This window comes from Mus musculus, chromosome 17 (assembly GCF_000001635.26).
Source record: "Mus musculus strain C57BL/6J chromosome 17, GRCm38.p6 C57BL/6J".
Classification (NCBI taxonomy): Eukaryota; Metazoa; Chordata; class Mammalia; order Rodentia; family Muridae; genus Mus; species Mus musculus.
In genome coordinates, this window is record NC_000083.6 from 87786003 (window position 1) to 87811902 (window position 25900).

Consider the following 25900-nt stretch of genomic DNA (forward strand, 5'->3'; position numbering starts at 1 on the left):
GAGGACCCAAAGAGGTGTGGGCTGTGAAGGATGGAGAGCAGGCGACCCTTGCTTCAGCGTAGCCGTGGAGGCTAACACAGCAGAGCCAGATCAGAGTTCCTAAACCGTGCTTCAGTTCGGCCTGAGACTTCTTTCCCCATCTCTCTCCTATCAGTGCACAGGCCTGAGGCTGGGCTATGGGTCTTCCAGTGTGCTAGTCTATAAGTCAGGAACACTGGACAAGACCCTGGGGAGTCAGGACCCCAAATCCCCATTCTGCCAGGACCTCCTTACATGATGATAGCCACCTTAAACCTCTCCAAGCCTGCCTCTGAAGCTACAAAATCAGGGTTATTTTTGTTTGTTTGTTTGTTTGTTTTCTGTCCAAAGGATTAGGGGAGGTGAAGGTGATACACTGGCTAGATGACACACAGCAGGAGGGGGCAGCCAAGGAGATGATGAGGCGTTGGTCACCTCAGTCCCAGAACAGGCCTTGACTGCTAGCATGGTGTCTGGAGAGAGGAGCGGCTGGAGTCATTCTCTAGCGGTCCCAACCTAGCGGCCTTGATACCGGATCTACCGAGAGGAACAGGGTAGGACCCACCTGGGCCAGATTTCTCTGTGACTCTCAGACTCACATCTTCCTCCTACGACTGAGTACTGCCAAGAGACAGACAGAGGGCAGGGCGGGGCTGCTGACAGCTCTGTGGAGGCTGGGGGCAGAGAAACACTGGGCTCAGTCACTTAGTCCTTTGCCAGATCATATACAGAATGTTAAGACACTAGATGGGGCCTGGAGATGTAACTTGGTTGGCATCGTGCATACCTAAAATCATAGAGCCCCAGAGTCGATCTCTAGCACCCTATCAAACAGGTCATAGTTGGCATATGCCTGCAGTCCCAATGCTTGGGAGATGAACTCAGGAGGATCATGAATTCAAGTCACCCTTGGCTACATAGCAAGTCCAAGGCTAGTCTAGACTGCTTAAGACCCTGTCTCCAAGAACACATGAGTGAATAAGTAAATAAATAGCACACTAGTTAGGTGGGCTTACAGGAAAAAAACATTTTAAAGGGAACCTTCTGGGCCAGGCATGATGATAGAGGCCTGTAATCACAGTACTTAGAAGGTCGAGGCAGAAGAATCAGGTCGTCCTATGTGTGGCTGGAAAGGGGCTAGAAAGCCATGCATCCACGGGAGCCAGTGCAGGGCAAGACTGAGGTTGAGACATGTCCAAACCCCCAAAATCTCTTGAAGCCAGCAGGAGTAGGACCGGTCCCTCCCTGTCCTGGGCCTATATGGTTCTGGTGCTCATAGCCTTATGACCCCCTCATGACCCCCTCCTCTGCCACCCTTGAGGTGGTCACATAGCCTGGTGTCCAGGTAACAGGTTATAAGATCATGTCCTGCACATACCTAGAATTCCTCTTCATGTAAATAAGGCGTACCCCAATGTCGCACACTCACCCTGAAAGCATCTACCCACTCCTCCAAGCTTTAAACAGCCTTTGTTCTCCCAATTCAAAGAGTTGCTCAGTGAAGCCTGTCTCCCAAGAGTCTGTTCTTATTGTGCCCACAGTGGCCTGGGACCTTTGTCACCCCCAGAGGTCCTGCATTTCCCCCTCAGGCCACCACTCTGATCAGAGAGAAGAACAATCCTCAACTGCGTAGCAAGTTCAAGGCCAGCCTAGTTACGTGGAATTCTGCCTCAAAAAACAAACCAAACCAAATCGCCACAGTAGTTATATAACAGCACAGGAGACATGCCCTGGAGACATAGGCCATTTCAGAGTGGTGGATGCCACTCTGTAGATGTGGCAGAGACCCAGAGGGACACCCCCCCCCCCTCACACACACACAAGGTGGTGAGGCAGCCCAAGGCTCTCCAACAAGGCAAAGCCAGCTCTGGCAAGCTGCTGCTGCTGCTGCTCCGGACTTACCACACACACACAAGATGTACCTCACTCTGGCAGCTGAGGCCTTGTACTGAGAGGCCACTGGGAAAGGAGAAGGTGCAGGCTAAGTGGCAGTCGAAAGCCCAGGACTGGGTGCTGGTGAGATAGCTCAGTGGGTAAGAGCACCCAACTGCTCTTCCGAAGGTCCAGAGTTCAAATCCCAGCAACCACATGGTGGCTCACAACCATCCGTAATGAGATCTGACTCCCTCTTCTGGAGTGTCTGAAGACAGCTACAATGTACTTCCATATAATAAATAAATAAATCTTTAAAAAAAAAAAAAAAAAAGAAAGCCCCGGACTGAAGGGATCATGCAGAGAAATCGAGGCTTGGCATCATGAAGAGAGCCTATGAAAGGCTGTTGGTGAAAGGGCAGTCCAGTTGCAGCAAAAGACCCCAGTGTTTTGGAGATGCCAGTGCCGTGGATGACCACCAAAACCAACAGCAGCTGTGGAGTGGAGCCAGCTGGAGCCTAGAAGACAAGCTGTGTGCTACAGAAGGCAAAGCCAGAGGCTTGACCCGCGCCCTTTGGAGGAGCTTAAAAGATGGGAGAGGATCCCAGACATTGGACATTGAGTTATTTAAACTAGGAGTTTGGTTTCACTTTGCTTTGATCACGACTGAGCCTGGTTCTTCCCTCTTGAAGTAAGGAAGTATTTAGCTTATTTTTTCATTTTTTTTTTATAGGAGCCTGCCGTTGAGAGAGGCATTAGATTTTAAAAGGCTGGATTTTTAAAAGCAGTATCTTAACGAGACCTAATTTTTAATTGTTTGAATTTGTAAAGGCTGTGAGACTTTGTAAGTTTGAAAATGCTTTAATATTGTGACGTCTTTACTAATGTGTACTGTTGGGGATGAATAAGAAAGAAGAGTCCTGTCTTCACAGTGATGAGTCTGCGTGTCAGGCTGAGAAAGGGTCAGCGATGCTACCTGGTTCTGTATCAACTTGCCGCGAGCTAGAGTCACAGGAGAGGAAAAAGCTTCCCTGAGAGCAGGCTGCAGGCAAACCCGTAGGGATTTTCCTTAACTAGCAATTGATACAGGAGAGGGCCCGGTCCACGCTGAGTCACCACCCAACTCAGTGCTGGTGGTCCTGAGTTCTATAAGAAAGGAGGGGGCTGGTGAGATGGCTCAGTGGGTAAGAGCACCCGACTGCTCTCCCGAAGGTCCGAAGTTCAAATCCCAGCAACCACATGGTGGCTCACAACCATCCATAATGAGATCTGACTCCCTCTTCTGGAGGGTCTGAAGACAGCTACAGTGTACTTACATGTAATAAATAAATAAATAAATCTTAAAAAAAAAGAAAGGAGGCCAAGCAAGCCATGGGAGCAAACCAGTAAGCAACACTTGCCGACCTTGCCTTGGTCAGGATGTTTTATCATAGCAATAGCAACAGTACATACACATGGAGGCCCGAGGCCATCAACATATATTTCAAAAAAAAAAAAAAAAGAAAGAAAGAAAAAGAAAAAGAAAAAAAAAGAAAGAAAAGAAAAGAGAGAAAAAAAGAAAAGATGTGTTTGTTTACTTTTATTGTTGTGGATGTGAGTGTTTTGTCTGTACATATATCTGTGTACTGCTTATGTGCCATACCTGAAGAAGCTAGAGGGCATCAAATCCTCTGGAACCGAAGTTACAGATGGTTGTAAGCTGTCGTGTGGGTGCTGGGAACCAAACCCATGTCTTCTGCAAGAGCAACAAGTGCTCCTGACTTCTATCATCTCTATAGCCCCAATCTCTTTTTCCCTCTCCTTAAGATAATCTTTGGCAGACCTGGAACTTGACAAGAAGGCTAGACTTGACTATCTGGCCAGCAAGCCCCCAGAGTCCACCCCAGAGTCTCCAGTTCCCCAGTGCTGGGATGGTTCCTGCCCAAAGCTGCACAGCCACCGCCCCCCAACTGTGCTCCTTCCCTGATCCTTGGCTCCAAAGTGTAGCCCAGAAGTCTAGACATAGCAAAGAGGTTGTGTGAAATGCAGGCCCTGAGATCCCACTTAGACTACAAGTAGAGGCTGCAGGGTAAGAAGTCACTAGCCGATTCCTTCAGACTGTACAGTGTGAGAGACATGGGGACCTTGTCTTTCTAGTCTACCACAGCCATCCTGAAGACAAGAGAGTGTAAAACTTGAAACATTAAGGCATTAAGTTTTCCACCCCAGTCACCTCAGAATGGGTCCTCTGAGATGCAGGGGAACCAAATAGAGCCCTCCTTCAGGAAGCCCAGACTCATGTCATTAGCGACCTGTTGATGGATGAGCCAGGAGTGTGTGTAGCTTATCCAAGCCCAAGGAAGTGACAGCCAAGACAGGGTCCAACGCCTCTTTCAGTACATCCACTTGCCATGAGAGGAGGTCTAGTTGCTTCTAAGGACTGGAATTGGTAATTGGCTATGAAATGGCAGCAGTTAGGAACTTCCTAGGGCCAGAACCCTAAGCAGCCATGTGCCAGCCTGGGTGAGGACCAAGAACCTTTAGTCTCCTTTTTGCCTCTCCCCGCACCTCTCTGCACTGCCATCAGCTTCTCTCAGTCCTGTAGAGTGTGAGATGCTGTAGCTTCAGGGCCTTCTACCTCAGCTCCAGTGGGATTGGCTACTGTGAAGGTCTGATGCTTAAGCCTCCCAGGGTGCACTCCTGGGCCTCCAGACACATTTTGGTTGTGTTGGTTGATAGCCCTCCTACTGATTCCAGAACCTGGGGTCAGTGGTACTGGACAGAGGTATGGGGAAGGCCTAGGCACTCAGAGAAGACTTAGGGCTGGGACAACCCCAGGAACAGACCAATAGCCTTCGGCTGTCTCCTAGCTTCTCCTAATATGATAAGCCTACAAAGCAAGGATAGGCCTACTGTAGCCAGGAATGTGGGGGATTTGACGCCAAGCACACACTAAAGTCTGCGGCCACTGCCTGCAGATCAGGAAGTTTCACAATCTCTTTCCCTTCTTCCTCCTCACGTAGCGTTAATACTCATTCCTCTAGAAGCCTAGGTACCAGCTTGGAAGAAGCTTAGCCTACTTCAATCTTTGACTTCATGCTTTGAGCAGTGTGTACAAGAGTGGTAAGAACACTGCCCCCCCCCATAAGTCCCCCACTGCATCCCCATCCTTTCCCTTTATGAGTGGGAAATGAATCTACCTTCAGCAATGTGATGAGTCTTTTCAAAGCTTGAGTTTCCAGTGCTCTTTTGGGCTTGCTATGGAACGTTCGTCAACGTATGGACCCTGCCGGGCCTTTCGTGAGATGAGGAATACATTTAATTTAGTCCTTTCTTGACCAGTCTTGGCAGGGCTCTAGGGCTCCTCAAAGACATCAAGGGCCAAGTGTGGTATTTTATGCCTGAAATTCTCACACTTGGGAAATGAGTTCTAAGCCAGCTGAGGCCACATTACATTGCAGGACTGTGTCTTAAGGGAAGGAGTGGGGGCGGATAGCTGATGGCGTCTGAGGGGTGGTCTAATGGTTGGGGATCTCCAGTCAGCACAGCTCTGCCACAGTTTGTTCTTCTATAATGGGTTGCTGACTGGTTTGTCTTAACAGAATGTTCTTCTAAATGCTGAGGGAACATTCTAGACTATCTTCATGGTACTTCCAGCTATAGAACTTCAAGGGTGCACCTTTGCTCCATCTGATGCAACTCTGAGCCACACAAGACTAGGGCCCCTCGGAAGAGTCCTCAGCTCCAGGCAGAAGAGTTCTCCCCAGCAGCTGACAGTCCCTTCCCTAAGAGACAGGGAAGATGAGGACCAGATGTTCCTCTTGTCTCAGTCTTTGACAACCTGCAACAGCTGTCTCCATCTGCTTCTCCTTCTCTCATCCCGTGCTTCCCACAGGAAGCAGCAATGGAGGCTGAAGATGCCTAGTTCAGCAGGATTCTGGAGAAACCCAGTATATAGGTGGCCAGCATCCATGGGGGCAATTAGCGGATGGCCGAAAGGCTTTGTAGAAGCAGGAGCTCACCTTGGGAAAGAGCCAACAATTCCTCCCTCTGAGGTGGCTGGCCAGAAGCTGTGACAACAGCAGCACCGCTGACTCAGCGATTTCACTGTTGGAGACTCTCCCTGAGGAGAGGCTCTATACAGAAGGAGCTGGCCATATGCATAACGATGCTCATTGTGGCATTACTCAAAATAGCCCAGACTGGGAACCACCCAGCTAGCCTGCAGTAAGAAAACATCAACCATAGAAAACAGTATGCACCTATTCAAAGCCACGTGTGAGGCCATGAGGAGACATGGACTTGACATTGATGCTACAATCCGACATGGGAAGAGCCAGTGTTGGGGCAGTGTTATCTGGTCTCTGGCTCACTTGTCTCACTTAAATAATCACTGTTTATTGTGGCCTGGGTCATCAATGGGGTGTGAAATGGGGACGTGGGGGGGTGGCAGAGAATAGGACTGCACTTCCTTGTGCTAGCAACAGCTTCAAATCCAGTGTGTGCTTTCTCCAACATCCTTCAATTCTGTCACAGCACCACTTTCCAACAAAAACCAGCTAATGAAAGAAAGAAGTGAGAGAAGGCACTCTCCCCCACACACCCCCTCTGCGACATATATGTCACTCCTGGTGTCAAAGCCACCTCCAGCTACTTTACATACATGTTAGAAGAAATTATGAATTACCCAAATGAATTATGGTAGTGACATTTTGGTCTTCTAATGTCTTAGTTTCCTCTGCAGCAAAAAAAAAAAAAAAAAATTTTTTTAAAAACTCATGTTTTTTGCTTAAGTAGGGGGAGGAGGGTTGTGGAGTTAGGACTTGCTACTAATCTCATGGCCCAATAATTAAGTGTGCCCAATTCTGAAAGCAGCAAGCTAAATTATGCAGTGCCAAACTCGACATCTCCCATACCCACACCATATCGTCTCTGCCGGCATGATGTTAGCTTTACAGCTGAAAAGCTCTGCCAGGAAGCCCAAGAGAAGGAAGCAAAAATATTTCTGTTTCGATCAAGCTGCCATTTGAGAAAGACTTTTAAATATGTTCTTCTGTATGTGTAAATCTGACAGCAGATGCATAATTAAAGCCCTAAGGGAGAGCTTCCTTTTAATCTTTTCAAAGAAACCCAATAAAGCATCCTTTAAGACGTGAAGTGATGGATTAATATCCTTTGGACCGCTCCGAGTTTCTCCAAGCCAGAGTGCTGCTGTTAAGAACACAGTCAGCAACTCAGCAACTCGCGGAGCAAGCGCTGCTGTCCTCATTGCCAGCACATCTGATCCCAGAAGACACAGATAACAGTGCGCCAAAGGCCATGCTTGCATCTGCCATGAGTTCTGTTGCTTTGGGTATTTGTTAAATGGTGGAATGCAGATACAAACATGTTCACATTAAAATACGCTCAATTCCAACCCCCTAGGGAGCATGTCACAGAGGGTAAATGCGAGAAGTAGTAATTACCCATGACTTCAGATCTGTGTGAGCAATCAAGATGGATAATTTAGAGTATAAGGTGGACTTTTTAAACATCTTGCTTGAGCTACTCAGAGTTTTTGTACAGCCTCAGCTACTGCTGAGCAATTGTAGGCACGTTTCCCCACAAGATCTGTGCAGCACGCACACGTGTGTGTGTTTACACAGTTGCAAAGCACCCAGCTCAGGAGATGGGGCCCCTTTCAAGGGCAAACATTCCCTCTCACTACGGTGTTCCATCTGACCTTGAGTACACATGGCCAGACTGAAGGCCAGATTGAACCTTCCTTTATGCTGCCTACTGTTGAAAGGCAACTCTGTCCTTCTTGTTACCTCCCCTGAATTCCTGCTCTTGACAGCATGAGCTTTCGGACTTCACCAGGATTTTCCTTCTCGGTATCACTTGTCTCCTGTCTCTGACTTTCTGAGTTTGTGTTGGCTTTTGCCTTTCCAGCCATTTAAGGCCTGTAGCTGCTTCTGCCTCGTCTGCCTGTAACATCTGTGCAATCCTTCAAGTTTTTTCTGTACTTTCTCAGTTACTGGCCTGACCAGCAAACGAGTCCCTGCCTTAGTGTCAGATTTATACAGACGCACACACACACACACACACACACACACAAACACCACACACAAAGGGAGAGAGGAGGGAAGACAGGACAGAGACAGAAACACACAGGTAGATAGATGTACATGATTAATAATTCAGTTTCACATAAGAATATTCCCCACTGCTATGTGTATAAAATTAGTGTTCTATGAACCAACCGTACGACCTTGTATAACTCTCCTAACAGTACACCGCACAGACTTGACCAATGGTCTCTGTGTTCTGGTCATCTTTAGTGACGATGGCTAAATATGTTGCGTCTCAGCTGCCTGTATCAGAATATGCTTAAACCCCCTGGCAAGTAGAACAAAGATGGATTTTTTTTTCTCAAAATATAGCACTGGGCGGGCCTGATATACACAATACTTGGTAGTTATGGAATGAAGGGTTGTCTACACTAAAACTAGAATCCAGATAAACAACAACAAGAGAAATACTCTGTTTCACTCGGCAGGATACAAAAGTAGATCCCTGAACTCTACCTTGCTGCATGACCCACACAGACTCTGTGATGGTCACGGATCAAGGAAAGCCCAGAACATAATAGCTTTTCTCCTCAGAGGCTGAGGTGGCAGAAGAAAGATCCCTGGCTGGGCTGTGCTTCCCTGCATGTTTGCATTCATCAATGCATCAGTAATGATAACAGCTGGGCATTTAAAGGGAAATGAAAATATAGGGAGTAAAGAAATGGACACTGTAGGTCTTCACCGAAACCTTTTTGTTGTTGTTGGTGGTGGTGGTTTTGTTGTTGTTGTTTTTTTCAAGACAGGGTTTCTCTTGTCTTGTCCTGGAACTCACTCTAGAACAGGCTGGCCTCGAACTCAGAAATCCGCCTGCCTCTGCCTCCCAAGTGCTGGGATTAAAGGTGTGGGCCACTACTGCCCTTCACTGAAATCTTATCCAAATACTCTTTCCACAGAGAAGGTGGCAAGGACAGCCATGTGGTTGGCAACTCAGCAGAACTCACTTGACTGACCTAAGAGGATCAGTTTAAACCTCTACCCCCCAGTGTTGCACCAGGCAGGCAGCTGGCAGAGACTACTCATATGGCCGGTTTGGTATCCCGCAGAGGGCCAGCTCAGTATCCACAGGCTGATACTAATGTTGCCCTGCAGAGTTTGGAAGCAACATGCTAGGTCATTCGTACCACAGCCACGAGCTTTGGTATAGCCTGTTCACACTGCCTCCTACACCTAAAACCACAAATCAAGAGAGAACACGATTCCTTTCCACTTGACTAGAGAACAGCCAGTCCTGACAATAAAGACTGAGGCATGGAGCAATCTTCAAACAAGCTGACTTGATTTTGTCCGTGAAGACAAGAGTGAAGCCTGGGTTCGGAATCACAGCTTCTGAAGGGACAGCAAAGCCCATGAGAACCACAACATGAGTACAGGCCACAAGAGTAGGGTCTTGGGGTGGGGTTGGGGCTTCACACTGGCAACAGCTTCTGCTTATCTTGCCGTTCCATTGGGAAGCAAGAGATTGTCACTGGGAGAAAGATACTGTGATGTAGCCTGTTCACAGGTATCCCTGTAGGTAGAAGGGTAGCAGGGAGTGTTTACCAGAAGAGTGCATGCTAACAATGAACTATAAACACATGATGTCATCCTCTAAGATTAAGCATCCTTAGTACTTTTAAAGCACTTTAAAAAGCCACCTCTAGTTGCTATAGCAACTCGATGCAGCTCTCAAAAGGGGATTTTTTGAGAAGGGGTCATTTTATATCTTCAATCACCATAACAACATGATATATTTTTAAAGGGTATTTTTTTTTTAAAAAAAATCTAGTTTGTATAGACTTCGGACTCAGTCCATATTTGCCTTTTCTATTTAAAATAATCAGATCAAGCATGACACGGAAGAAAAATGGTGGTCAACAAGGAAGCACTTTCACAGATGAGAGAGAGAGAGAGAGAGAGAGAGAGAGAGAGAGAGAGAGAGCTCCCTCTGTGCATATCCTGAACAAAGCTGCTACCTCTGTCCAGCTACCAGGCAGCAGCAGGCAGGTGGTGGGTAGTCCGTGCCTCATGCTCTGAACTGGCACAAGGAAATGTGTTCACAAAGTTTCTCAGCTCACAGCCCAGAAAGTACAGCCCCCTTTCTCCTAAATTGCATCAGTAGAAGAGGATCTCTTGGGACGACTTGTGTGACCAGCAGGCGCTTCTCCAACCCTGAGACTCCGAAAAGGAGTAGGTGAGGCACAAGCAAGTCTTATCAAAATCTGTTTCCTCTGCATTCTGTACACCTAAATAGATGGGGGAAGTGGCTGTTTTACATGATGCCAAACTCGGGGGAAAGGAAGTGGGCGGACAGAGTGGTGGCTGGAGGAGACTTCAATCTAGCTGAAAAAAAAAAAAGCAGAGGTAGGTGTGTGTGTGTGTGTGTGTGTGTGTGTGTGTGTGTGTGTGTGAAGAGTCTGCACATTTTCCCCGGAGGTTACGAAAATGTAAGCTGTTTATATCAAAGTATAATGTAAAGGCGACTATCCCCTGGCTGTTGTTTGGCACCACTACTGGTTGGAAAAGGGGAAACAAAGACAAGAGGTCAAGAATTTGGAGAAGTTAGGGGTGTGTGAAGGGGGAAACCAAGGGGGAATGGTGTAAAACAGTTAAGCGGAAGGACTGGCTTTTGAATAACGGATTTTACTTTGAGGGGGTGGGGGAGTGTCAACAGAAGAGGAGGAAATTAAAACGCTGAGAATGGATGCAGAAATGGCTTTTATAATCATTCCTGAGGATAGTAAGGGCTGGGTTGGGTAGGAAATAGCAGCCCTTGACATACATTCTCACATACGCTCTTACAGAGGACAATACTAAGGCGCAGAGGCTGAACAAGGAGCCTTCAAAGTGTTTGGCTCTTGATTGACACACAGTCAATGAGTGTTAGCCGATTGGAAAGAGCTAGAGATGGTCCATTCGGGCAAACCCCTCGCTCCGAATGCAGGAAAGAAAAGTAGGAGGACGAGAGAGGACAGAGAGTGAGACAAAAGTAGGAAAATCAATACGGAAAGGAGGATCCCGCGGACGCCAGCCCGGTCCCCGATCCGTGGAAAGGGCAGCGAGTGACAGGCGCGCAGAGGAAAGACGCGCGGGGTGCGCCGCTCACCTATGGTCGACACCACGGTGCCCACGAAGTAGAAGGCTCCAGGGAAGTCCCAGCGCGGGCGCAGCGCGTCGGCGCGGACCCCGGCGGCCAGCGCGGCCTCGTAGTGCCGGAGGAAGGCGCGCAGCTCGGGCTCCGCCACGCCGTGCGCAGCGCTGAAGTTGCGCAGCGTGGCGCCCCAGCGCGCCCGCGCCTCCGCCTCGCCCGGGCTTTCGAGCGCAGAGAACACGGTGGCACCCGCCACCAGGTAGAGGCCGATGAGCGCCGCCAGCAGCACGAAGCGGCCGGTGTCCTCGTTGAGGTGCGAGCGGCGGCAACAGCAGCAGCAGCAGGAGGGGCGCGGCAGGCGGCGGCGGCAGCGGCGGGGCGGGGGCCGGGGGCTGCGGGAGGACATGGTCCGCAGCTCAGCCCCGGGGCTGGGGCGGCGCTCGGAGCCGAGGCCGTGACATCCCCGCCGTAGGAGCAGGAGCGTGAGGATGGTGGCCAGAGGTCAGGGGCCGCAGCGGAGCCCCCCTGCAGTCTTCCCGGAACCGGGACGGCAGGGCGATCCGCCTCCTGCCGGGCGTTCAGGCCGCGCACCGGTCGTCCGGCCCAGCGGACACCGGGGCTGGAGCGCTACTCTCCGCGCCCCGACGCCTTACAGCCTCTCGCGGCTCCTCACTTGCTGCCCTCGGGCTCCTGCCTCCGAAGCTAGGCCAGCGCCCCCGGTGGCTAGAGTCCATGGGGCTCCGGGCCGCATACTCCACTCTGGACAGGCCGCGGGCTGCGAGCAGGGTGAACCGTAGAGTCCGGACGCCTAGGATCGGAGCACGGTGGCAGGGCACAGAGGGAGTCCTCTGGAGCGTTCCATGAGGCTGCTGGGGATCGGTTTCGCCTAGGCGCAGGCTGTGCGAGCAGTCCTGTTCCTCCCCTATAATTGAGCTGGCGGCGTCGGCTTCCGAGCCTCAGAGCCCAGCCTTGTCCTCCGGGGAAGCGCTCCCTTCCTTTCCCTGCTACCGCTGAAGAGCTACCCGACACGGAGAGGCGGAGTCATCCGAGCCCGGGGCGGAGTGTTGGGGAGGGATGAGTGAGGAAGGGAGGAATGGGTGGAGAGTTGGGCTGCTGCGAAGCCTCCAGGTCGTTCTGGCCGCAACAGTGCGTCCCACCAGAGCAGGTGTCCCACTGCCGTTCTGGATGCCAGCTCGCTAAAAAACCTCGTCCTTCTTTCCCCGCGCTTGGGCTCCGAAATGTCTTCCTTTCTCAAGCCACTGGGAAACTTTGTTCAACTTGGTGCTTTGAGGTCTCAGGGACTGGGGGCCCTCGGGAGCCGAACCCGACTTTCGATTCTCGGGCTCTAGCCTGAAATTTAAGTTCCCTTTGCTCACGCTTTTGTTCCTGGGTCCAACCGCAGCTCCAGGACTCCGGCGGAGTCATCTGGGTGAAAAGATACGGTTTGGGAACCGAGGACAGGCAGCCTCTATGAGCTCCGGGCGCGGCGGGAACCAGGGCGTCTGCTCCCCCTCCCGACCGAGCGACCGGCCGGCGTCAGCACCGCGGACAGCGCATCGGTGCCGCAGCCTGCGGGTGGGAGGCTCCAGACAGTGCACCCCCCCCCCCTCCACCGTAGGCGAGGTTGCTCACCCGGCACCGGGGTGTTCCCAAGACCCTCCTTGCATTTCCTTCTATCCCCAGAGTGTCCCCTACCCTACCCCGACGCAGGTGCGGTCGCCAAAACAGCGTGTCGCCAGGGTGCGGACGCTGCGGAATAGAGACAGGAGGAGGAGTCACGCGCAGGTGGGGAACTCTGGGCCACCAGAGCAGGAGGATCACAGGCCGGGTGCTGCTGTGGCTTCTATGCTATCCCAGCTCACCAGTCCTAGGGACGAGAGCCTGGATACACCCCGGGTGCGGTGGAGGGCCAGGAGGGTAGAAGCTCGCTAGGAGGAACAGTGGTGTGCTTTGGAACACCCTAGGAAAGTGTCCTCCACCCTACCTCGGAGAGGAAAGATAGCGGATGATGCCCGCAGCCGCTGGTCCTTCTCTGCCTGGCAGAAACCAGTTTGGCTGGGGTCATAAAGTTGTGTAGTAAGGAACACCCTAGGTATAAACAGATAATCCCACCATATCCCGCTAGCTCTCCCCTCCTTTTTTATTTTTTTGGTCCCCTTCCCTTTTTCATTGGCCTCAGGGAAGATCCTGCTAGTGATATAGATAACGGGGTGGGGTGGAGTGGGGGCGGAGAGTGGTTTCTTAGACAATCCAGGTGACTGAGACCACGCTGGAAAAATCCAGAGCTGCCTCACCTGGGTCCCCTCCCCAGGCCAAGGCCAAGCTGGCTAGCTTCTACTGCAGGAAAATGCCAAGCTAAGATTTATTCAGAGAGGTGCTTGTAGTGTGGTGGACTCACTATGGACCACTCACAGAACACTTCACAGCTGTGAACCTGCGATTCTCCCACCCATGTATGGAGGCACAGGCTGGCACTGGAAGCTGTAGCATGCATGCTGAGCAGCACCCGACTCGGGATGCAGATAATGAATGACTAGGCAGGAATAACCGATGTTTGCATCTTAGAGACACTGCTCCGGAATATGGGTGGAGGGGACTGTGCTCCTCTTGGTATGCGCAGATGGAAAGAAACCCGTTCCACCATGGCCTCCAGGCTTGGATGGCAAGTGGTTTACTTGTGGTTTAAGGAAGAAAACAGCTTGTCCACTGAGAGAGCCCTGAGTGCTCTGATGCACTGTGTAGCACACGGTGGGAGCTTTATCCAATTGCCAACTATCATCATTGCAACGCGCTGTTATGGTCAACTGTTCCTGTCCCCAGCCTTTGACTCCCCTCAGCTACCTGCAGACAATGAGGATGGTCTAGCCATGGACCTCTGGGACTAGGCTCCACTTGGGTGGTCAGCTCTGAAGGAAGCCTTGAGAGTATGGTTTCAGGAGATGGCCCTGAAAGGCACTGCCAGGCCTCTCGGGGTTTTGCCCAGACTCCCAGAGTAGGGATGGGGCGCTTGACTGCCATGTCCTGTGCCTCTGGGTCCAGCTCTCAGCCAGCTGGCAGAGGGCCCACCCTCTCCTCTGACTTGTGATTGTGGCTTGATTAGCAGCAAACCCTTGGCTTCACTTTCAGCACCAAATGACAAATCTATGTATGTAATAGAAGTGATGAACCCCTGCTCCTAGATGTGGGTCCTTTAGAGAACCAGCCCCAGGATGGATGTGGTTTTTGCCCACTTAACCACTGACTGTGCCAGCTGGCGATCATCAGTGCCTTTACCTCAGCCCAGAATTGCAGCAACAGCCTCCTAAGGAGAGGACTTGCCTTGGCAAAATTTCTTCACATAGGTCCATTCCAACGGCCAGCCATTGCTGCCATTCTGCCCACAGTCTTGTCATGTGACCTCTAACCCTCACTTTCCAAAGGCTTCCCAACGCTATACAAAATTGGTGTTTAAGTCTTTGAGTTTGGGGTTCAACACCTTTAATTATTCAATTCTCAGAGTTGGGGTGTCTGTGGATGTCATCCAGCTCTGCCTGCCACCTCTAACTCTTTAAACACCCTGCTCCCACCCAGTCACAGGCTCTGCTTATGCTGTAGGCCCCTCTTCTTCAGATCTTCAAATATAGAGTCAATCTAGGTTTTCTTTTAAAATTTTGATTTGATTGTGTGTGTGTGCACACCCATGTGTGAGTGCACCCTAGTGTGTGTGTGTGTGTGTGTGTGTGTGTGTGAGAGAGAGAGAGAGAGAGAGAGAGAGAGAGAGAGAGAGAGAGAGAGAGAGAGATATGTCAGAAGACAACTATGGGAGTTGGTTTTCTCCTTCTACCATGTGGGCTATGAGGAGTGAACTCAGGTCTTCAGGTTTGGTCCTGAGTACCCTTCCTTACCCACTGAGCCACCCTGCCAACCCAAGTTTTCCTTTTCCCGCAAAGCCTTTTCTTTGTAGGAAATGTTGAAGCAATTACTTTGATGCCAGCATTTTAACCCCAATTTTCTTATGTCTGCAGCATGTACTCAGGAACTTCAGACCAGACAAATGAGCAGACAGCCTCTCTCCCATCCTCTCTCCTTCCTTCCTTCCTTCCTTCCTTCCTTCCTTCCTTCCTTCCTTCCTCCCTCCCTCCCTCCCTCCCTCCCTCCCTCCCTCCCTCCCTCTCTCTCTCTCTCTCTCTCTCTCTCTCTCTCTCTCTCTCTCTCTTGGTTTTTCGAGACAGGGTTTCTCTGTATAGCCCTGGCTGTCCTGGAACTCACTCTGTAGACCAGGCTGGGCTCGAACTCAGAAATCCGCCTGCCTCTGCCTCCTGAGCGCTGGGATTAAAGATGTGCGCGCCACCACCGCCTGGCCCTTTCTCTCTTTATAAAGGGAAAACACAATGTTATAGTGCTAGCCAGGAAATTTAGGTAAACTCAGATTCAACCTTACCTGGGATCTCGACCAACATACAGGAAGACAGCTAGTCCACACAGAATTGCCTGTCTGTTACATACAGAAACACTGACCGTCACGGCAGTAACAAGTCAGCTGACATGTGAGAAAATAAAGCATAATATGCCTGTGCAATGAAATGCTCAGCTGTAAGTGAAGCAGAGTCCTGACTTGGGCAATAGCATATAATAATCTTAAAAGAACTCTATTTGTAAGGAAAAAATACCACAAAAGAGCACACGGTGTGAATTACAGCTTTATGAAATGTCCATAAGGAGTAAATCCACCAAGAGGGAGGCAGCCCAGCCCCAAGAGGGGTCAAGGCTGAGTGGGAATGCATGACAACGGATGAATGTGAGTTTCCTATGAGGGCAGCCTCTCAGGAGGCTGACAGGCGCTGTCCAGTTGTGTATTGTAAGTCCTGGAATTGTATGCTATGACCTGTAGCTCAACAAAGCTGCTTAAGAAGCACAAGCATAATTGATTTTACCTAAAAAATAGAAATAGAACCAGGCATGGCGCCCTAGGCCTGGTGTAATCACAGCGCCGAGGAAGGGGAAGCAGGAGGATTGTGTGTTTAAGACACGCCCGAATTATTCGACAAGTTTCAGACCAGGTTGGCCACATACGCATAGTGAGAATATGTCATAAACAAATACCTGCCCAGAGGAAAACAATTTCTCTCCTTCCTTCCTTCCTTCCTTCCTTCCTTCCTTCCTTCCTTCCTTCCTTCCTTCCTTCCTTCCATTCTCTCGTTCTTAAATGACTTGGGACTCACAAAGACCTACCTGTCTCTGCCTCCTGAGTGCTGGAACTAAAGATGTGCAACCCATGACCGAGGAAAGATAGTTTATTAAAAAATAAAGTAAGTGCTGGGGGGGGGGGCTGCTGTGGCTCAGTTGGTCCATGCATGCCTAGCGAGTACATCCTGGGCTCAATCCCCAGCACCTTGAAAGCCTGGTAGATCATGTCTGTAATCCCAGAACTAGGGAGGAGAGGGAGGAGGACCAGATGTTCAATATACACAGTTTGTGGTCAGTTTGGGCTACAAGGCACTCTCTCACAAAACAACAAAAAGGTGGAAAATTTGAGACAGTTTAATTGTGGTGAGGAGAAGAGTTGATTATAAAATTCAGTTTGAAGAAAGAAAATTGTTCTAGAAAATACTTTCTTTTAAAAATTAATCTGTCTTGGTAAAGTTTTGTTCGACTTCCGAATTCCAAGGGCCTCCCTCCACCCCCCATTGATCTTCTTAGAACTGCTCAGACACTATTTTCTACCTTATTTATGAGTTATTAACTGTATCCATCTCAGTGCCGTCATCCATCTCAGACTTTGAGCTCAGAATTGTGCTTCTATTTTCTGAGCACTGTCCTTACAGGTGTGGACCACTGTGGCTAGTATAAAAGTCACTTTTTATTTTTGAGACAGGCTCTCACTGTGTAGCTGTGGCTAGCCTGGTAGCACTATGTAAAGCAGGCTGGCCTTGAACTCACAAATATCCACCGGCCTCTGCCTCTTGAGTGCTGGGATGAAAGAGGTGCAGCACCATGCCCAGCCGTGGGTCCCTCCATGTGTACTCTTTGGTTAGTGGGAGCTCTGGGGGTGGGTACTGGTTGGTTCATATTGTTCCTCCTATGGGGCTGCAAACCCCTTCAGCTCCTTGGGTACTTCCTCTAGCTCCTCCATGGGGGACCCTGTGCTCAGTCCAATGGTTGGCTGAGAGTATCCACCTCTGTATTTGTCAGGCACTGGCAGAGACACTCAGGAGACAGCTATATCAGGCTCTTGTCGGCAAGCACTTGTTGGCATCCACAATAGTGTCTGAGTTTGGTAACTGTATATGGGATGGATCCCCAAGTGGGGCAGTCTCTGGAAGGCCTTTCCTTCAGTCTCTGCTCTGAACTTTGTCTTAGTATCTCTTCCCATGGAAATTTTGTTCCCCTTTCTAAGAAGGATTGCAGTATCCACACTTTGCTCTTCATTTTCTTGAGTTTCATGTGTTTTGCAAATTGTATCTTGGGTATAAGGACCTTACTTATCAGTGAGTAGATATCATGTGGGTTCTTTTGTGATTGGGTTACCTCACTCAGGATGATGCCCTCCAGATCCATCCATTTGTCTAAGAATTTCATGAATTCATTGTTTTTAATAGCTGTGTAGTACTCCATTGTGTAAATGTACCACATTTTCTGTATCCATTCCTCTGTTGAGGGACATCTAGGTTCTTACTAGCTTCTGGCTATTATAAATAAGGCTTCTATGGATATAGTGGAGCATGTGTCCTTATTACATGTTGGAGCATCTTCTGGGTATATGCCCAGGAGTGGTATTGCTTATGTCCAATTTTCTAAGGAACACCAAACTGATTTCCAGAGTGGTTGTACCAGCTTGCAATTCCACCAGCAATGGAGGAGTGTTCATCTTTCTCCACATCCTTGCCAGCATCTGCTGTCACCTGAGTTTTTGATCATAGCCATTCTGACTGGTGTGAGGTGGAATCTCAGGGTTGTTTTGATTTGCATTTCCCTGATGACTAAGGATGATGAACATTTCTTTAGGTGCTTCTCGGCCATTTGGAATTCCTCAGTTGAGAATTCTTTGTTTAGCTCTGTACCCCATTTTTAATAGAGTTATTTGGTTCTCTGGAGTCTAACTTCTTGAGTTCTTTGTATATATTGGATATTAGCCCTCTATTGGATTTAGGGTTGGTAAAGATGTTTTCCCAACTGTTGGTTGCCATTTTGTCCTATTGACAGTGTCCTTTGCCTTACAGAAGCTTTGCAATTTTATGAGGTACCATTTGTCAATTCTTGATCTTAGAGCATAAGCTATTGCTGTTCTGTTCAGGAAATTTTCCCTGTGCCCATGTCCTCAAGGCTCTTCCCTCACTTTCTTTTCTACTAATTTCAGTGTATCTGGTTTTATGTGGAGGTCCTTGATCCACTTGGACTTGCACTTTGTACAGGGAGATAAAAATGGATCGATTTGCATTCTTCTACATGCTAACCATCAGTTAAACCAGCACCATTTGTTGAAAATGCTGTCTTTTTTCCACTGGATGGTTTTAACTCCTTTGTCAAGGATCAAGTGACCACAGGGTTCTTTTCTGGATCTTCAATTCTATTCCATTGATCTACCTGCCTGTCACTGTACCAATACCATGCAGTTTTGTTGTTTTGTTTTGTTTTGTTGTTGGGTTTTTTTTTTTTTTTGATTTTGGGTTTTGGTTTTGTTTTTGTTTTTTTAACCACTATTGCTCTGTAGTACAGCTTGAGGTCAGGGATGGTGATTTCACCAGAAGTTCTTTTATTGTTGAGAAGAGTTTTCGCTATCCTGGCTTTTTTATTATTCCACATGAATTAGCAAATTGCTCTTTCTAACTCTATGAAGAATTGAGTTGGAATTTTGGTAGGAATTGCATTAAATCTGTAGATTGCTTTTGGCAAGATGGCCATTTTTTACTATATTAATCCTTCCAATCCATGAGCCTGGGAGATCTTTCCATCTTCTGAGATCGTCTTCCATTTCTTTCTTCAGAGACTTGAAGTTCTCATCATTAAGATCTTTCACTTACTTGGTTAGAGTCACACCAAGGTATTTTATGTTATTTGTGACTATTGTGAAAGGGGTTGTTTCCTGAATTTCTTTCGTTTGAGTTGAAACTGATTAGTTTGAGTTAATTTTATATCCAGCCACTTTGCTGAAATTGTTTATAAAGTTTAGGAGTTCTCTGGTAGAATTTTTGGGGTCACTTAAATACACTATCATATCATCTGCAAATAGTGATATTTTGACTTCTTCCTTTCTAATTTGTGTCCTTTTGACCTCCTTTTGTTGTCTAATTTCTCTGGCTAGGACTTCAAGGACTATATTGAATAGGTAGGGAGAGAGTGGGCATCCTTGTCTAGTCCCTGATTTTAGTGCGATTGTTTCAAGTTTCTCTCCATTTAGTTTGATGTTGGCTACTAGTTTGCTGTATATTGCTTTTACTATGTTTAGGTATGGGCCTTGAATTCCTGATCTTTTTAAGACTTTTATATTGAAAGGGTGTTGGATTTTGTCAAATGATTTCTCAGCATCTAATGAAATGATCATGTGTTTTTTAAATTTGAGTTTGTTTATATGGTGGATTATGTTGATGGATTTCTGTATATTGAACCATCCCTGCATCCCTGGGATAAAGCCTACTTGACCATGATGGATGATCATTTTGATGTCTTCTGGGATTTGGTTTATGATAATTTTATTGAGTATTTTTGCATGAGTATACATAAGGGAGACTGATCTGAAGTTCTCTTTCTTTGTTGGGTTTTTGTGTGGTTTAAGTATCAGAGCAATTGTGGCTGCATAGAACGAATTGAATAGTGTTTCTTCTGTTTCTATTTTGTGGAATAGTTTGAACAGTATTGGTATTAAGTCTTTTTTGAAGGTCTGATAGAATTCTACACTAAGCCCATCCGGACTTGAGCTTTTTTTGATTGGGAGCCTTTTAATGACTGCTTCTATTTCTTTGGGGGTTATGGGACAGTTTAGCTGGTTTATCTGATCTTCATTTAACTTTGGTACCTGATATCTGTCTAAGAAATTGTCCATTTTATCCAGATTTTCCAGTTTTGCTGAGTATAGGCTTTTGTAGTAGGATCTGATGATTTTTTTCCCCTCAGTTTCTGTTGTTATGTCTCCCTTTTCATTTCTGATCTTGTTGATTTGGGTACTGTCTCTGTGCCCTCTGGTTAGTCTGGGTAAGGGTTTATCTATCTTGTTGATTTAACTCAAAGAACCAGCTCCTACTTTGGGTTGATTCTTTGTATAGTTTTTTGTTTGTTTGTTTGTTTGTTTCTACTTGGTTGATTTCAGCCACTCCTCTTGGGTGTATTTGCTTCTTTTTGTTCTAGAGCTTTCAGATGTGATGTCAAGCTGCTAGTGTGTGCTCTCTCCAGTTTCTTTTTGGAGGCATTCAGAGCGATGAGTTTTCCTCTCAGCACTGCTTTTATTGTGTCCCAGAAGTTTGGGTATGTTGTGTTTTCATTTTCATTAAATTCTAAAACGTCTTTAATTTTTTCTTCATTTCTTCCTAGACCAAGTTATCATTGAGTAGAGTGTTGTTCAGCTTCCACATGTGTGTGGGCTTTCTATTGTTTTTGTTGTTATTTACGACAAGCCTTAGACCCTGATGATCTGATAAGATGCACAGGATTATCTCAATCTTCTTTTCTCTGTTGAGGCCTGTTTTGTAACCAATTATCTGGTGAATTTTGGAGAAGGTACTGTGAGGTGCTGAAAAGAAGGTATAATCTTTCATTTTAGGATAAAATATTCTATAGATATCTGTTAAATCCATTTGGTTGATAACTTCTGTTAGTTTCACCGTGTCTCTGTTTAGTTTCTGTTTCCATGATCTGTCTATTGATGAGAGTGGGGTGATGAAGTCTCCCACTATTATCGTGTATGTTGCTTTGTGTGCTTTGAGCTTTAGTAAAGTTTCTTTAGTGAATGTGGATACCCTTGCTTTAGGAGCATTGATGTTCAGAATTGAGAGTTCATCTTCATAAATTTTACCTTTGGTGAGTATGAAATGTCCCTCCTTATCTTTTTTGATAACTTTAGGTGGGAAGTCGATCTTATTCAATATTAGAATGGCTAGTCCAGCTTGTTTCTTGGGACCGTTTTCTTGGAAAATTATTTTCCAGCCTTTTACTCTGAGGTAGTGTCTGTCTATGTCACTGAGGTGGGTTTCCTGTATGCAGCAAAATGTTGGGTCCTATTTACATATCCAGTCTGTTAGTCTATGTCTTTTATTGAGCAATTGAGTCCATTGATATTAAGAGATATTAAGGAATAGTGATTGTTGTTTCTTTTTTGTTGTTGTTGTTAGAGTTGGGATTCTGTTCATGTGGCTATCTTCTTTTTAGTTTGTTAAAAGAAGATTATTTTCTTGCTTTTTCTAGGGTGTAGTTTCCCTCCTTGTGTTGGAGTTTTTCCCTTTATCATCTTTTGAAGGACTGGATTAATGGAAAGATATTGTGTAAATTTGGTTTTGTCATGGAATACTTTGGTTTCTCCATCTGTGGTAATTGAGAGTTTTGCTAGGTATAGTAGCCTGGGCTGGCATTTGTGCTCTCTTAGGGTCTGTATGACATCTACCCAGGATCTTCTGGCTTTCATAGTCTCTGACAAGAAGTCTGGTGTAATTCTAATAGGCCTGCCTTTATATGTTACTTAACCTTTTTCCCTTACTGCTTTTAATATTCTTTCTTTGCTTTATGCATTTGTTGTTCTGATTATTGTGTGATGGGAGGAATTTCTTTTCTGGCCCAATCTATTTAGAGTTCTGTAGGCTTCTTGTATGTTCATGGGCATCTCTTTCTTTAGGTTGGGAAAGTTTTCTTCTATAATTTTGTTGAAGATATTTATTGGCCCTTTAAGTTGGGAATCTTCACTCTCTTCTATAGCCATTCTCCTTAGATTTGGTCTTCTCATTGTGTCCTGGATTTCCTGGATGTTTTGGGTTAGGACCTCATTGCATTTTGCAGTTTCTTTCACTGTTGTGTCAATGTTTTCTGTGGTGTCTTCTTCACCTGAGATTCTCTCTTCTATCTCTTGTATTCTGATGGTGATGCTTGCATCTATGACTTCTGATTTCTTTCCTAGGTTTTCTATCTCCAGAGTTGTCTCTCTTTGTGATTTCTTTATTGTTTCTACTTCCATTTTTAGATCCTGGATGGTTTTGTTCAATTCCTTCACCTGTTTGGTTGTGTTTTCCTGTAATTCTTTAAGGGATTTTTGTGTTTCCTCTTTAAGGGCTTTTACCAGTTTAGCTGTGTTCTCCTGTATTTCTTTAAGGGAGTTATTTATGTCCTTCTTAAAGTCTTCAATCAGCATCATGAGATGTGGTTTTAAATCCAAATCTGCTTTTCTGGTGTGTTGAGGTATCCAGGACTTGCTGTCGTGGGAGAACTGGGTTCTGATGATCACGTAGCCTTGATTTCTATTGGTAAGGTTCTTGCCCTTGCCTTTCACCATCTGGTTATCTCTGGTGTTGGTTGGTCTTGCTGTCTCTGGTTGGAGTTTGTCTGTCCTGTGGGCCTGTAAGCCTGTGTCAGTACTCCTGGGAGACCAGCTATCTTCTGGCAGGACCAGTGCATAGCAGGCTGTGAAACAGCCTTTGCTCCAGGGTGCAGATGGTGACCAGAAGGATCTTGTCCCAGCTGATCCACTGTTCCTGTGCCCTGTGCGTTCCTGGCCAGCCCTGCATTGCATAGTTATTGGAGAGAAAGTGGCTCTCTCACCTCAGGGCCCAAGAGTGAGAATACTCCTGGGAAACCAGCTCTCTCCTGGTGGGACCTGTGCACAGAAGTCTGTGGAACAGCCTTAGCTCCTGGGTGCAGATTGCGACCGGAAGGCACATGTGTATGTTTTCATTATCCATTCATGTCTTGATGGACAAGGTTGATCCAATTCTCCACTATATTGAATAAAGCAGCAATAAACATGAATATACAAATACCTCTCCCGGGGATGGAGTTCTATGAGTATATGGCCAGGAATGAAATAGGTGGGTCATATGATAATTTAATTTCTCAATTTTTTGAGAACCCTACGAAGAAGTGGCTATATTGACTTGTTCTACAAGCACCACTGAGTAAGATTCCTTTGTCTCCAGATCCTCTCCGACATTGTTATCATATTTGCTGACACCAGCCTTCCGACTGGAGCTAGGCAGGCTCTCAAAGCAATTTGAATTTGAATTTCCCTGGTGGCTGGAGATATCAAACACTTTTAGAATAGTTATGGAATGGTCAGTTGTGTTCCTGTCTGTAGCAGCGCCCAATTAAATACTTAAATTGATCTTGGTGGCAGCAGCACATTCCTCACGACCAGTCCCAACGTTCTGGGTTCCTGAATGAAGGACACTCACATTACTCAGTCTTTATGTTTTTATATGCCTTAAATAGCTCAATGGTTGGGCCACTTCCTAACCTGCACGTGGCCAATCCACCTCCCTGTGGCTAATCCACCTCCCTCTGATATTCCCAAGTTATTACTTACTAAAATCTATATTCTGCCTTTGCTGCTCTGGACCCAGTTGGGCATCACTTTTGGGGCCCAACCTTCCTCAGCTCCTACATGGTGGGGATGTTTTCTGTCCTCCACCTTCTCCTGGCAAGATGGATCTCCTTCTTCCTCCTTCCTCTCTGTAGCCTGGGAATCCCAAAAGTCCTGCCTTTGTCTGCCCTGCCTAACCATTGGCTGCCTACAACTCTATTTACCTATCAAAACCAACTGGGGGCAGAGTCCCTCAGTGTCTTGAATGTGGACGCGTGGATTCTTGTGCAAATTTGGGGACCCAAATTAACATAATGCAAGCAGCCTTAGACCAAACCCACTAGCTCTGTCTATTCAAGTCATTTTTCCTTGTTTTTGACTGGCAGCTTCATTCCCCTCATATTTAGTCTTTGCAGTTCTTTGTGAGTTCTGGACACCAGCCCCTTGTTTTCTGAAGTGTAATTAGTAAGGGCTTCTCCTGTTCTGTGGGTTGCTTTTAAAACCACCGACTGCATTCTTTGCTGTATAGACTCTCTTTGCTTTCATGTATCCGTCTGTTGAAACTGGGGTTCAACTGTAAAGGTCTTGACTACCTCAATATCTTAAAAGACATTCTCTAAGTCAGGCAGTGGTGGGGCACGCCTTTAATCCCAGCATTTAGGAGGCAGTGGCTGGCTGAACTGAGTTCAGGTCCAGCCTGATCTACAGAGTGAGTTCTAGGACAGCCAGGGCTACACAGAGAAACCCTGTCTCAAAAACAAAACAAAACATAACAAAACAAAGCCCCTAAATAAATAAATAAATAAATAAATAAATAAATAAATAAATAAATAAAATAACGTATTCCCTGTATTCTAAAAGTTTTGTTTCAGATTTTAAATTAAGGTTTTGCTCCATTTTGATTTGATTTTTGTGAAAGGTGAAAGATAATCTAATTTTATCATTCTGCAGAAGAACTGTAGCTTTGCCAGCACAGTTTGTTGAACAAAGAAAAATGTACCATTTTCCAAAGTATGCTTTTGCTTCTTCTGTCAAACATTAACCAGACATAGCCTGTCATTGAACTTCTGAGTTTCTGTAAGGTTAGTCTTCCTATGTTTATGCTGGTCCTAGGGCCTCTGTGCTGCTGTAGCGCCACTGTATGATACAAGCTCTGTACTGTAATCCCTGCCTCGCTCTCCCTCCTTAGGATCACTCTGAATATTTGTAGCCATTTGTGGTTCTGTTTAAATACTCCCCTCCCCTTCAAACCTGTAAAATATGACATGGGAATTTGGTGAGTATTTCATTAATTCTGTATATTAATTTTGGCAGTATAGACATTTTCACAATACTGATTCTACATATACAGGAACAGGGAATATTTGTCATCTTTTAATATCCTCTGTGGTTTTCTTTTTTAACATCTTTCATTGTGAAGTCCTTCCACTTCTTTGGCTAGATATATTCCCAAGTACTCAATTTTGGGGAGTTATTTAAAATGGAATATTGTTTCTAATCTCTTTATCAGAGAGTAAGCTATTAATATAAATGAAGGCTACTGTTTTTTTTCCCTTTAATATTGATTTTTTTTCTTCCACAACTACCTGTGTTTATTAGGTTCAAGAGTTTTCTAGAAGACTTAACAGGGTCTTTTAAATAAGGAATCCTGGTGTCTGGAAACAGGGTGAGTTTGACTTCATCCCTTCCTGTCCTCCCTTCATGTCTTTCTCTTGCCTAATTGCTGTAGCTAAGATTTTGAGCATTATATTGAATAAGAAAGGGAAGGGTGGACACTTCTCAGTCCCAATTTTAGAGGAAAAGCTCTTCATTTGCCTCTATTTAATATATTGTTGGGTGTTGTTTTGTTGCATAAAGACTATTATTTTGAGTTTATTATTTAAAGTCGTGGTGAACTTTGTCAGAACCTTTTTTCAATGTCAATTGAAATAATTACACTTTGTCCTTGAGTTTGTTTATATGGTGTGTTATATTTATTGATTTATATTGAATCAACCTTGACTTCCTGGGATGAAGCCCATGGGGTCATAATGTATACTTTCCTTAATGTGTTTTGGAGTTTTGTCTGTAAGTATTTTGTTAAAAATTTTTCTATCTATGTTCACCAAATAAATTACTTTGTGGTTGTTTTGGTTTGGTTTTTGTCGTTACTTGGTTTTGGCACCAAGATGATACTGGCTGCATAGAATCGATTTCTTCATTTTCTATTTTGTGGAACAAGTTTAGAAGAATTGGTGTGGCAGGAATGGCACACATTAGGAAAGGATATAAGGCTAGTTGTTTGCCTAGATCTAATTCTGTCATGGATTTTTTTTTTTTTTTTGATATGTGCACCAGATATACCGAAAGTGTAAAACCTAATGAGGGGCTTCATTCGTTCTC

At 46.3% G+C, this 25900-nt stretch overlaps 1 protein-coding gene and 1 long non-coding RNA gene across 2 annotated transcripts in view; one reads left to right on the plus strand and one right to left on the minus strand.

The window, feature by feature from the left end:
- Positions 1 to 11992, minus strand: part of Kcnk12 (potassium channel, subfamily K, member 12) — a 52174-nt gene extending 40182 nt beyond the window's left edge. The window contains exon 1 of the mRNA NM_199251.1: positions 11062 to 11992. Coding sequence (NP_954859.1) covers positions 11062 to 11452 — 391 coding nt within the window. The 5' untranslated portion in view covers positions 11453 to 11992. The remainder of the gene's footprint in view (positions 1 to 11061) is intronic.
- A 3392-nt stretch (positions 11993 to 15384) lies between these two features.
- Positions 15385 to 25648, plus strand: Gm41649. Its single transcript, XR_877096.1, has 2 exons — positions 15385 to 16334; positions 25118 to 25648. It is a non-coding gene; the product is annotated as a predicted gene, 41649 (long non-coding RNA).
- The last annotated feature ends 252 nt before the right edge of the window (positions 25649 to 25900 follow it).